The 12906-nt window shown below is 42.5% G+C and overlaps 1 protein-coding gene across 3 annotated transcripts in view; it reads left to right on the top strand.

Moving 5' to 3' along the window:
* LOC134676416 (aldo-keto reductase family 1 member B1-like) overlaps positions 1 to 11748 on the top strand; it is a 31668-nt gene extending 19920 nt beyond the window's left edge. For all 3 annotated transcript variants that reach the window (XM_063534805.1, XM_063534807.1, XM_063534804.1), the window contains 5 exons: positions 5255 to 5396; positions 8336 to 8530; positions 8911 to 9110; positions 9430 to 9699; positions 11374 to 11748. In XM_063534805.1, the coding sequence (XP_063390875.1) occupies positions 5255 to 5396; positions 8336 to 8530; positions 8911 to 9110; positions 9430 to 9607 (715 nt within the window). In that variant the 3' untranslated portion in view covers positions 9608 to 9699; positions 11374 to 11748. The remainder of the gene's footprint in view (positions 1 to 5254; positions 5397 to 8335; positions 8531 to 8910; positions 9111 to 9429; positions 9700 to 11373) is intronic.
* Positions 11749 to 12906: the final 1158 nt, after the last annotated feature.

Raw genomic sequence — 12906 nt, 5'->3', positions numbered from 1 at the left:
TCTTTGGTAATAGGGTGCCGTTTTTACCCTTTGGGTACGGAACCCTAAAAACTACGGAACCCCGGGCGTGTCCGACTCGCACTTGTCCGGTTTTTTTTAATTCTTAGTCAGAATTTCGTTACGGTATAATAGGCTGATAACACCTTGTGCACAATTTATCAGTGTTATCCCGAGGTGTTATCACGCCATGAATCACGATAATGCGACCTTCACCGTGTTTATGGCTGTATTGTTTTAGCACCTGGTCTTTGCCGATGTTATTATATCATGTGATACTCAGGGCCGTCTTGAACTATGCCTAAAGCCTCCTCCACACTCGTGCGCGAATCGCGGCGCGAAGCCGCGAACGCGAGTGTGGCGTCGATTTTCGCAGACAGCGAAATCGACTCCACACTCGCGTTCGCGGCTTCGCCCGCGATTCACGCGCATAGTCTGGAGGGGGCTTGATATGGCTGGAAAAACTATATATAGTCGCACAAAGTCTGCAGCGGATTTGATAGCCCACGCAGTGTAAGTGTTATGTATACGTCATAATTTCATAGAAATTTGACGTTTAAAATGACACTTGCACTGCGTGGGCTATCAAATCCGCTGCAGACTTTGTTTGGTGCGACCACGGACGTAGAGAGTAAACGGGATAGTGTACACTGGCCAAAAAGTGTGTCCACATGAGACATCAAACCTGAGCCCTCCATCTCTTTCTAATTAGGGTGACCATAAGTCATATGTATGTGGGATATTAGCATAAGATTGAATGTATAGTTTGGTCAGGATCTTTTCTCATTCGTACATAATCAGAGAGAATCATACTGTATTTTCCCTATGCTAGTATAATTGTCCCAGAAAAGAGATGGATATAGTTATTTTCTCTCCTGTAAAACGCTTCACAACAACCTTACTTAATTTAGTCGTTATAACAGCTTTTAGTCGTTATAAAAGCTACAGTTACAGATGGGATGGGCGTATTGAATCGCGATCATGGTCGATTGTGAGGAAGGTGTGGTCCGCCGTACCTACATCAAAAACACAGCTATAAGAGAGAGCGAGACAGATATCCAGGATGGGGTAAAACGTTGTACTACGTAACTAGGTAATTCGCAAATCGTGTCGATTAAAAACACTGCCTTCGGTCGTGTTTTAATTTATCACCACTCGTTACGAATTTGATTCTTACTTTCAACACTTGTATCGCAAATTACCTTATATTAATACTATACCGACTAGTTATCGATACCAGTCATTTTGTCAAGCCCTAGCGTAGCGTGGCGTAACAATTTATGTTTATACACGAAATTATCTTGAGTATTGACTAAAATAATAAAATATTAGCACACAACGAAATAAAAACTTACATTTAACTGTGTAAACCGGCATCTTACACTATTTATACTTAACAAAATACCTATCACTATCAATATCATACTCATGGTGTGTTGATATACGTGATGACTTCCCTTTTGCATACTTAAGCTATTCTTTAAGCGTAAGCGTCATCGTAGATCTGTGGTCTGCAACAAAATTTTCAAATTTGCCGCCTTTGTATACTGACGGAAATGTGTGTCCAACCTATATAGAATCGATTACATCTATATAAATAGTTAGAATTAACGTTTCAGTAATTAAATATGTATTATGTAAGTAAGTATAAACATGAGTCTGTAATGTCTAAGGACTTTGGATTTAATTTTTGGCAATTATATAGCTCTCATTACATGAATCGAATAATTAAACATGCCGAAATAAGTATATCTTTATTTATTTATTAGTATACTATTTAGGTAAACTTATTTTTACATTAAGTACGTAATAACAATTCTGTAAGACCGATCCAAATCGCACCGATATCATAAATGAGTTTGACAGTGTTTTCTTGATTGTACACGTGTGTGTGTGTGTGTACACGAAAAATATGTCATCAAGTTGGGGATACCAATTAATATCCAAAGTTACTACAATTTCTACCATATTCAATTTAATGTTTTTTTTTGTTATGCACATGCTTGGTTTAATCAGTTAATAATATTGACATCATAATGATTAACAAATTATTTAAAAGATATCGGAACTGTAATCGGAATATAGCACTAAAATAGTATATGAAGGTAATTACTTTCAGTAGTATATTGATATAAATACTGCCACAATGGTATCTTTTTTACATTGGCAACATGTGCGAGTGAGACACGGGGCTCTGGTTTTCTATCTCATGTGGACCGTTTTCTCTAGTCTGGTACGAACAACTTTCTGGCTCGGTGATAAGGTTCAATTTAGTATGACAAAAAAGTGACAGTTCGCTCCCGATTAATATATAACTTCCTGGGTGCGACTATATATAACATTTTTATACTTTGATCTTCTATTATAGGTAATCAAATATACTGTTACTGTCTGTCCTTTGGGGCCTCTGAGGATGGGAGCCCTGGCACGGGCACCGTGTGCCCTTATGGTAAAGAACGGTACTGGTGATACTCCTTTGAATTTTTTTTTCACATCACATATTCGGAAAAGGGCTTTTTCTTCCCCGCTAGGACGGATCAAAGTGGCACTTTTCCTTCCTGCTAGGGGGAATCAAAGTAGCACAACAGAACAGAAAAGCATGCTTTTGTTATTATTTGCGTTCTTTTTTTAGCTTGAATAATATTTTGAAACACAATAATTTGTGTCAAGATTTTTTTATTTTCCTCATAGTTGATGTGAAAAGCAGTATGTGTCACACGGTACCAAAATTATTTCGTCTTGGGCGTTAACACTTGAATCCCTCATTACGCCCAGGATTCTACTTTATTAACAACAACGGCCTTAAGCAATATATTATACCATATACAGGATGTCCCAGAATTCGACGTCAAGCCGTAAACGGATGATAGACCAAGTCATAACAGTTATCATAAAAATACAAAAAAATATCCAACACATGTTTTTTTTAAATTATGGTCACTTTAAAAATTCACTAAAAAATCCACATCCTGTAATGGTTCTTTAACTCTTGTTACTACAAATTCCATAATTTATTCTAATTTTTTTATTATTGTGTAATCTTGAATAATTACAGGGTGTGGATTTTTTTGTGAATTTTTAAAGTGACCATGATTTTTAAAGAACATGAGTTGGATTTTTTTTGTATTTTTATTATAACTGTTATGACTTGGTCTATCATCCGTTTACGGCTTGACGTCGAATTCTGGGACACCCTGTATACCTCAAAGTCCGTTCCCTTCGAGATATTTGGCATCAAAGTTGAACAATTTTAGGCAAAAACACTGGCTTTAACTTTTGTGTTAATTAGTTTAAAATTAAAATCTCTGGCCAGTTTTGAGAGACGTCAAAGACGAACGCAAATATGTAGATTTCGTATATGTAAGATTCGTCACAGTCACAGCTATCGAGTACGAAAAAAGGGTTTTTTTAAACCATGTTAAAAAAATCATAATAAAATACCTAAATTCAAACATAAATATAACGAAAAACTCAAAAACTACTGAACAGATTTTCATGCGGTTTTCACCTATCAATACAGTGATTCTTGAGGAAGGTTTAGGTGTATAATTTGTCAACCCGTGTGTAGCCGGGGCAGGTCGCTGGTTCTAGATAAGTATTATATACTAACGTTTAATAGCACAACTCATTGATTTTTGAATTTGACAGCTAATGTAGATGGTACTGTACGGCTCCGAACATTATTTTGTAACTCTGGTTACCAGAAGTTGACGTTTGACAGTTCAGTTACTACAATACCTAGGTACATACGAATATGGTACGGCACCATATTCTTCAGCTGACAAACTTCGGGGCACGAATTTACTTAGACTTTACATTTCTAATACGATCAATATTAATTCTTTGCCTTGGCCCATTAGTTCCAAAATTGCGAAATTTTCACAAAGAAATTTCAGAAATCTCACATAATTATGTTTGTATGGAGATCGAGATATTCCCGTTTCAATTGAATTTTTAGATTTTCTGTAGCCTGTAGGCTGTAGCAATAGGGTATTTGACTACTAGTCAAATCAGTTTCTTTTTATCGAACTGTCAAAACGATTTTGCTACTATAGAATTTATATGAAACACTAGCATGTGACGTCACAATCAAAATACCTACTCTTTATAGCCACATACGAGTTTTAAAATATAAATTGTGTCTAAAACTAACTGCTCTACGTTTCTCTATTAATCTTCTGGTGCTTTATTTCATGCATGGTGAAAAATAATTTATAGCTGGTCAAGCAAACCTTGTCAGTAGAAAAAGGCGCGAAATTCAAATTTTCTATGGGACGATAAGTCGATAACCCTTCGCACCTACATTTTTTAAATTTTCTGCCTTTTTCTACTAACAAGATTTTTGCTTGAGCATCTATATTTTAAATACAGTCAAATACTAGAGATGCCCCGAATAGTGAATTTGACCGATTACCGAATATTCGGCTCCACCTATCGGCCGAATACCGAATATTCGGCGACCAAATATTCGGCATGAAATGCGAACATTTTGAGTCACAATTATTATGAAAACTGTTCGCCAACAAATCACAACGTTTGCTAACATATATTTTTATGTTGAACAGAATCAATTAATGTAGTTAGAGTCAATTAAATCAGACCCATGATAAGAATAAAATATTCTGTAATCAACATTTCCTCAAAAACGTACCATGGTATTTAACTAACTTTCCAAAAATACATTATATATACTTGGTCAAGCAGATCTTGTCAGTAGAAAAAGGCGGCAAATTTGAAAAATGTAGGCGCGAAGGGATATCATCCCATAGAAAATTTGAATTTCGCGCCTTTTTTTACTGACAAGATTTGCTTGACCATCTATAGGTACCTAGTTTTTGGTTATTTTTTTGTGTAATTTTTCTTTTTAGGTAGGTGCAACAGGTATTCGGTATTCGGCCGAATAGTAGGCATCATTCGGCCGAATACCGAATATTCGGCAAAGTGGCCGAATAGGCCGAATATCGAATAGTTGCTGAATATTCGTGGCATCCCTATCAAATACCGCCCTAAGACAGCGGTTCTCAAACTTTTTTGGTGACGTGTTTTGGAAAGCGAAATATTTGACGGAACCCCAAATTAAAAATTTTCGTTCGTCACTGTGGACGAGATATACCTATAGAAGTGCTGGTTTTTTTCTTATTATTACAAGTATTTTCGCGGAACCCCAACAGAGGTTTTGCGGAACCCTAGGGTTCCGCGGAACACACTTTGAGAATCGCTACCCTAAGATACTAACGCCATCTATGTTTCCCTGCAGTGAGGAGTTGTTCATCACCTCGAAGCTGTGGGGCACGTACCACCGGCCCGACCTGGTGGAACCAGCCCTCAGGGTCACGCTGCAGGACCTCGGCCTGCAGTACCTGGACCTCTATCTCATCCACTGGCCCCAGGCTTATAAGGTAACAGCCTACTTTAGAGATGCAACGGATAGTTGTTTGGCCGGATACCGGATACCGGATATTCGGCCTGACCATCGGCCGAATATCCGGTATCTGGCCGCGCGAATATAGGTGCGCATTGTGCAGGTTTTGCCCTGTTTCGTAGTTAACGATCGCGCGGATTCATTTCTGGGCTACTTAGAACTAGAACTGACGAGTGCGCGAGCAAGTGAGTGGAATGTTTAAATTGTTTTAAAATAAAAAACCGGGCAAGTGCGAGTCGGACTCGCGCACGAAGGGTTCCGTACCATAATGCAAAAAAAAAAAAACAAAAAAAAAAGGTCACCCATCCAAGTACTACTGACCACTCCCGACGTTGCTTAACTTTGGTCAAAAATCACGTTTGTTGTATGGGAGCCCTATTTAAATCTTTATTTTATTCTGTTTTTAGTATTTGTTGTTATAGCGGCAACAGAAATACATCATCTGTGAAAATTTCAACTGTCTAGCTATCACGGTTAGTGAGATACAGCCTGGTGACAGACGGATGGACGGACGGACGGACAGCGAAGTCTTAGTAATAGGGTCCCGTTTTACCCTTTGGGTACGGAACCCTAAAAAACGGGTACAATTATGATCGTGACTGTGTCTTAGATGCAATTTGTTTACTCAGAAATCAAGCAATATTACTATCCGGTATCCGGCCGGATAGTAGGTCACTATCAGGTATCCGGCCGGATATTAAAATATTGGCCGGATATGCCGGATACCGGATAGTAACCGAATATCCGGTGCATCTCTAGCCTACTTAATGGCTCCTTCTACACGATGGGAAAGCGCCGGCTACTCCAAGGGACGCATTTATGCGTTAGAGGGAGCAAGTGATATTGCTATCTCATTCTACCGCATGGCTGCGTCCCTTGGAGTGGCCGGCGCTGGCCCATCGTGTAGTGGAGCCATAACCTCGTAAGTCCCCGCGTACTTGTACAAGTACAAATTATTTTCGGGTTATGTACTCAAAATAAATAAAAGAAAGTTCCAAATTAAACCGCAAAAATTGGCTTGGGTCTTACAAGGCTAAAAGGTTGTCTGGAAGAGTTCGCTTTTTAGCGATAAGACCGCCGGTTTTGACTCATCTTAATTTTGCTGTATTCATTGTATTGTATTCTGGTGGTTTTTAGAGTTCCGTACCACAAAAAGAAAAAAACGGAACCCTTATTTATAGGATCACTCGTGCGTCTGTCCGTCTGTCTATCCGTCTGTCACAGCCTTTCTCGGAAACTACTGAACCAATTAAATTGAAATTTGATACATATATATGTAAATTAGTGACCCAAAGGCGGACATGTAACGGATATAAATGAATTTTAAACACTTTTGGGGAGTACTTAAATGAGACAATTAAAAAATAAAGTTTTTTAAAACTATATCGTGTTATGTTATGTGTCAAATTAAAAAGCTCATTTTGAGAATTTGAAATATACGGCGCCCGCACCTTCCCCGCCCCCGCGCGCCATCCTACCCCGTCGCCCCCGTACTGCGCAGGCGAGGACTCATTTAAGCGGTCGGTCTATGATGATGATGATGTCCCCCAGACGTATCCGTCGACGGCGACACCCGGACAAGGCAGTATCAGGTATTCAGTAAAGCCTGACGTGCATGCGGTCGGTCTATAATATGTTGTTGTCCTATGGCACCTCAGAGGTGCAAAGGGCCTTCACAAGCTCGCGCCACGCCTTCCTATCTTCAGCGACCGCTCTGGCCTCGCTCCAGCTCAACCCGACCGCTCGTAGCTCATCTGTGACGGACCGCTGCCAAGAGTGTACAGGGCGCCCGAGGCCACGGCTTCCGTCCGGCGGTTTCCAACCGAAAGCGTTGCGTTATTTGTTTCCCCTCTTCGAATAGTATGTCCTATCCACAGGGCCGGATTAAGCATGTCGGGGACCCTAGGCAGTGCGAAGCTCAGGGCCCCCTACAGTCAATTCTGCACACAGCACATTCAGTACAGGGAAATAAAAGTTTGCGTTTTTTCCGCGAGCGAAAAAGACATCGAACGATGTCTTTTTCGCTCTTATTGCGTGGACATAAAGCTTTATTCTATCAGTTTTTGCCGATTCCGCGTCGCATCAAGTGTGGGGAGAGCCCTTTAGGCTTAAGGCCAATTCCCAGTGGAATACCAAAGATGAGAGCTTCAGCACCACTTTCTTATCTACCTCTAATGACCAATTTTAAGCGAGGCTAAAAGCTAAGCTCACTAGTAGTAAGTTGATTTTCTCAATAGTCAATATTTTGAGAGGCTGAACAGCCATTGCTCGACCATAAGACCAAACGCCGAGCCACATGATTAGAATCAACCTAATAATAAAGAATTTCCATATATTAAAATTACATAAATTACTATGAAGACAATTTTAAACGTCAAAACTTCTACGAAATTATGACGTATAATTAACAATTTCTTGGTCTAGGTACCTCTGTTAATTCACCAGTCAAGCTAACATGTAGATACAGGGTCAATTTAAAGAACTATAAATAAACGCGAGCGCAGCGAGCGCGAAATTTTTTGACAATATCGCAAATTGTGAAACCGTGTTAAAAGGCCGGGTATCGATCTTCATCGGGCCTAATAATAAAAAATTTACTCATGAATTTTGAGCCTATGGAACAAAATTTGATTTGGTGCGCGCTGAGTCGCCGGGGCCCCCTAGCCGAGGCGGGGCCCCCAAGCCGAGGCGGGGCCCCTAGGCAGTTGCCTACTTTGACTTAGGGTTAATCCAGCCCTGCCTATCCATCTCCATTTCCGTGTCGCGATTTCTTGGCCAATGGGCGTTAGTCGGCATATACGCCATAGGTCTTCGTTGCGCATAGTTTTTGGCCAGAAAACGCGAAGGATCGACTGAGGGACTTGTTGGCGGTCTATAATAGAAGTGTATTTATGTTCGTTTCTTCTTTAATTTCAGGAAGGCGACGATCCCTTCCCTAAAGACAGTTCCGGCAAGGTCGTCTACTCGAGCACAGACTACGTGGACACGTGGGGCGCCATGGAGGCCCTGGTGACCGCCGGCCTCGCACGCAGCATCGGAGTCTCCAACTTCAACAGGAGGCAGATTGAGAGAGTCCTCGCTGTCGCTAAGATCCCTCCCCAAGTTAACCAGGTACGGCTAAATATGCGTCATGGGTGCGAAACTCCTCCCTTCGGATAAACTCGGCTCCGTTCGGCCCAACATTGCTCCGAGCAATTATTTGGAATGACACAACTTGACGTCCTTTTGCGTGCACGACCACAGAATTTTGAGAACCCCAACTTAAATAGCCGAAACCGATAGTGCCATATATTAGAAAGGGGCAGCATGATTCGACCCTGAACCGCTGTCAAATTATGGTTGCACAGGAAGTTTCCTTTCTGTACGGTAGTTCGGTAGTACTATTATTTATTCTGTGCCCGCGATTTGGTAATAAGAAAACTGATGTATGGAGTTAGCATTAGCAATCTATTCTTTATATCTCTATGCTACAAACTCGACTTCAATTCCAGGTGGAAGTACACCCATACCTGAACCAGCAGAAGTTGTTAGACTTCTGTAAGTCCAAGGGCATCGCTGTCACGGCATACTCGCCGCTCGGCTCGCCAGACCGCCCGTGGGCTAAGCCTGGGGAACCCCAGCTGACTGAGGACCCCAGGATCAAGGCTGTGGCTGACAAGTATGGGAAGACTACGGCGCAGGTTCTCATCAGGTAAAACCTAAACTTACTTACTCCTCTGGCGCAGCGACCCAAAGTGTGTCTTAGCCTCCAACACGACTGCTCGGCACTCATCCCGGTCCTGTGCCGTTTCTCGCCAGTTCTCAACCACATTTTACCATTCCCTCGCAGAGCAAGACGTTCATCTTTACTTTACACTCTGTAACATAATTATATTTTCGCAGACTGGGCGGTTTCAGGGTAATTATCTTCGCTAACTCTTTGGCTATAGAATAAATTCTGCAATGGTTTTCAAAAAGTACAGAAAAACTGTATTTGACCCCTTTATATTTAACTTTTGTTTCTCTTGCAGGTACGCGATCGACCGCGGGCTAATCGTGATCCCCAAGTCGGTGACAAAGTCGCGCATCATCCAGAACTTCCAGGTGTTCGACTTCCAACTGTCGCCTGAGGACCTGCAGGCCATCGCCGCCTTGGAGTGCAACGGGCGCGTCTGCAAAATGGAAGAGTTAGTATTTATTACCATCTAGGACTTCCAGGTGTTCGACTTTCAGCTGTCCCCTGAGGACCTGCAGGCCATCGCGGCCTTGGAGTGCAACGGGCGCGTCTGCAAAATGGAAGAGTTAGTATCATTACCATCTAGGACTTCCAGGTGTTCGACTTCCAGCTGTCGCCTGAGGACCTGCAGGCCATCGCGGCCTTGGAGTGCAACGGGCGCGTCTGCGAAATGGAAGAGTTAGTATTCATTACCATCTAGGACTTCCAGGTGTTCGACTTCCAGCTGTCCCCTGAGGACCTGCAGGCCATCGCCGCCTTGGAGAGCGACGGGCGCGTCTGCAAAATGGAAGAGTTAGTATTCATTATCATCTAGGACTTCCAGGTGTTCGACTTCCAGCTGTCGCCTGAGGACCTGCAGGCCATCGCCGCCTTGGAGTGCAACGGACGCGTCTGCAAAATGGAAGAGTACTTATTCATTACCATCTAGGACTTCCAGGTGTTCGACTTCCAGCTGTCCCCTGACCTGAAGACCTGCAGGCCATCGCGGCCTTGGAGTGCAACGGGCGCGTCTGCAAAATGGAAGAGTTAGTATTCATTACCATCTAGGACTTCCAGGTGTTCGACTTCCAGCTGTCCCCTGAGGACCTGCAGGCCATCGCCGCCTTGGAGTGCAACGGGCGCGTCTGCAAAATGGAAGAGTTAGTATTCATTACCATCTAGGACTTCCAGGTGTTCGACTTCCAGCTGTCCCGTGAGGACCTGCAGGCCATCGCTGCCTTGGAGTGCAACGGGCGCGTCTGCAAAATGGATGAGTTAGTATTCATTACAATCTAGGACTTCCAGGTGTTCGACTTCCAGCTGTCGCCTGTGAAGCTGCAGGCCATCGCCGCTTTGGAGTGCGACGGGCGCGTCTGCAAAATGGAAGAGTTAGTATTCATTACCATCTAGGACTTCCAGGTGTTCGACTTCCAGCTGTCCCCTGAGGACCTGCAGGCCATCGCCGCCTTGGAGTGCGACGGGCGCGTCTGCAAAATGGGAGAGTTAGTAATAATTACCATCTAAGACTTCCAGGTGTTCGACTTCTAGCTGTCGCCTGAAGACCTGCAGGCCATCGCCTGATGCGCTACAAAAGCGTGGTAACAGTAACCTACATCCGTTATTACTTGGACGTGCAGAACATTAAGACGAAACAGGAGCTGAGTTTTAAATATTTTAGGTAAATATACCCGTCTCGCTAACGGAAGCGGCTCCTAAAACTAGTGCGATAAGGACAAGGCGAAAAATCCTGTGTAAAAATCTCAAAAATCGAGGTTTCGTACTCGACTGTTTCCTCCTCCAAAACTTAACCAATCGTAACCAAATTTGGAAATCTAAATGATTATGAAATTATCTGTGTCGGACCGTTTTGCTTTTTTGGCTAATTGATATCAGTTTTGAATACTATACGCCTCTCATTGCGGCATAGTCAATGAGGCTATTTTGGCCATTTTTGAAGGGCTCTAGCGCCTTAAAAAACAAAAATATCAAAAAAAAGCAAAACGGTCCGACACAGATATTGATAATATTAATCTGTGTTGAAAAAATCATTGCTCTAGCATCAATACCCACGGAGGAAACAGTCGAGTACGTTTGTATGGAGAAATGACCACTCCTGGCTGGCTCTTAAATGTCGTCTTAGTATTCCGGTCACAGGCAGCACGTGTAAGAAAGGTTTAACAAAACGACATAAATAGGTACTTAATGTAGTTTTGTCTTAATTAATGTATATCAATGAGTTATTCCAATCACCTTGTTACAGCTCCGACCATCCTGATTACCCCTTCCACGACGAGTACTGAGCCCGAGAAACCAGCACATCTCAGCACAGTAATGTGTACTACTGCTACCACAGAATAAATAATAGTACTAGGTACAGAAGACTCACTCTCTAACAAAACGCGTCTGTTACGATCACAGATATGGCCGCTAGGTGGCGACAGCGCCACGCGCGGCTTATGGCTTTCCCCAAAATTGGGGTGGAACGGATGTATTTTTAGCTACCTGTAGCAAAGCGACGAAATCGCGGAGTGAGCCACGCCTGCTACTACTACTACTTTCTACTATTTATATTTTACAAAATGCACTCGTGTGGAAATTGCACGCAAATTACTGTTAATAAATGTTTAAGTACTGTTTGATTTTTTTTATTTTTTTTCCTAGTCTTTGGTACCGTCTTAAAGCCCCCTCCAGACTATGCGCGTGAATCGCGGGCGAAGCCGCGAACGCAAGTGTGGCATCGACTTCGCAGATTGTTCACGCCTTCGCGCCTTATTGTTCTCCCTTTTTTTGTCGGTATTTCGGCCCGCGTCAAAGGAGACGCGAAGCGCGAACTTGCAAGACTCCACATTACTCAATATTTTGGCTCCTCTGTGGCAAGATAAAAAATATGAATTATACTATGATTATATTATATTAAGCAGCTATATTTTACGGTTTTACAATAAAACAAAATGGAAAAACAGCTAAATCACGTATGATTCCATAGATAACTAACAGTTAAACTCGATCAGCTGATGCTGTTCCGCCATATTGCCGCAAACCAAACTGCGAAATCGCCATGAAGTGTGCGAGTGTGGAGTCATACGTCAACTTCGCGATATGTTCGCTCCGCGACGTCGCGCCGCGATTCACGCACATAGTCTGGAGGGGGCTTAAGAGTCATACTAAAGGCTCCGTCACACAGGCGCGTATAGCGGGCGGCGCGTGAGCGAGGCGCGCCGCTTTTACATTAAATCGCTCACGCTGCGCTCACGCCCCGCCCGGAAAACGCGCCTGTGTGACAGTACTTACCTTAACTTAAATAGAAGTTACGCACACAATGGGAGGCACAAAACAAAGAAGTAATAGAAGTGAAACGTATGTCTATAGCGTGTGGCAAGATTGTGGTTATAGTGCCATGCCTTATGGAAAACGATCACAGAGATAGTTCAGAGCCGGAAACCGCTACCAACTTTTAGTATGTTATTGGGCATGGCATTGGGTCTCCAAAACTGCCGGGAGACGGCGGCGCCGGCCATCTACTTCAGCGGAATGACGTCATCAAAATGACTCCCGCTTCGTTGCGAATATTGCATACTGCACCCAAACTATGCATAGCACATACACGTGTGGGGTATTAAATGAAAGCCAATTAAAGAAACTATATTTTATTTATACAAAGTGTATCAAAATATGCAACAGTTTAAGAGAAATTTACAAAATAATAAAAATTACGTAAAAAAATATTCGATTATTTGGGTTTTACAACCAAACCAAAAGTCGGACGATAAAGCAATGTACTACAACATTAAAG

This window comes from Cydia fagiglandana, chromosome 24 (genome assembly GCF_963556715.1).
Source record: "Cydia fagiglandana chromosome 24, ilCydFagi1.1, whole genome shotgun sequence".
NCBI classification, from domain to species: domain Eukaryota; kingdom Metazoa; phylum Arthropoda; class Insecta; order Lepidoptera; family Tortricidae; genus Cydia; species Cydia fagiglandana.
This window is presented reverse-complemented; position numbering and strand designations above follow the sequence as displayed.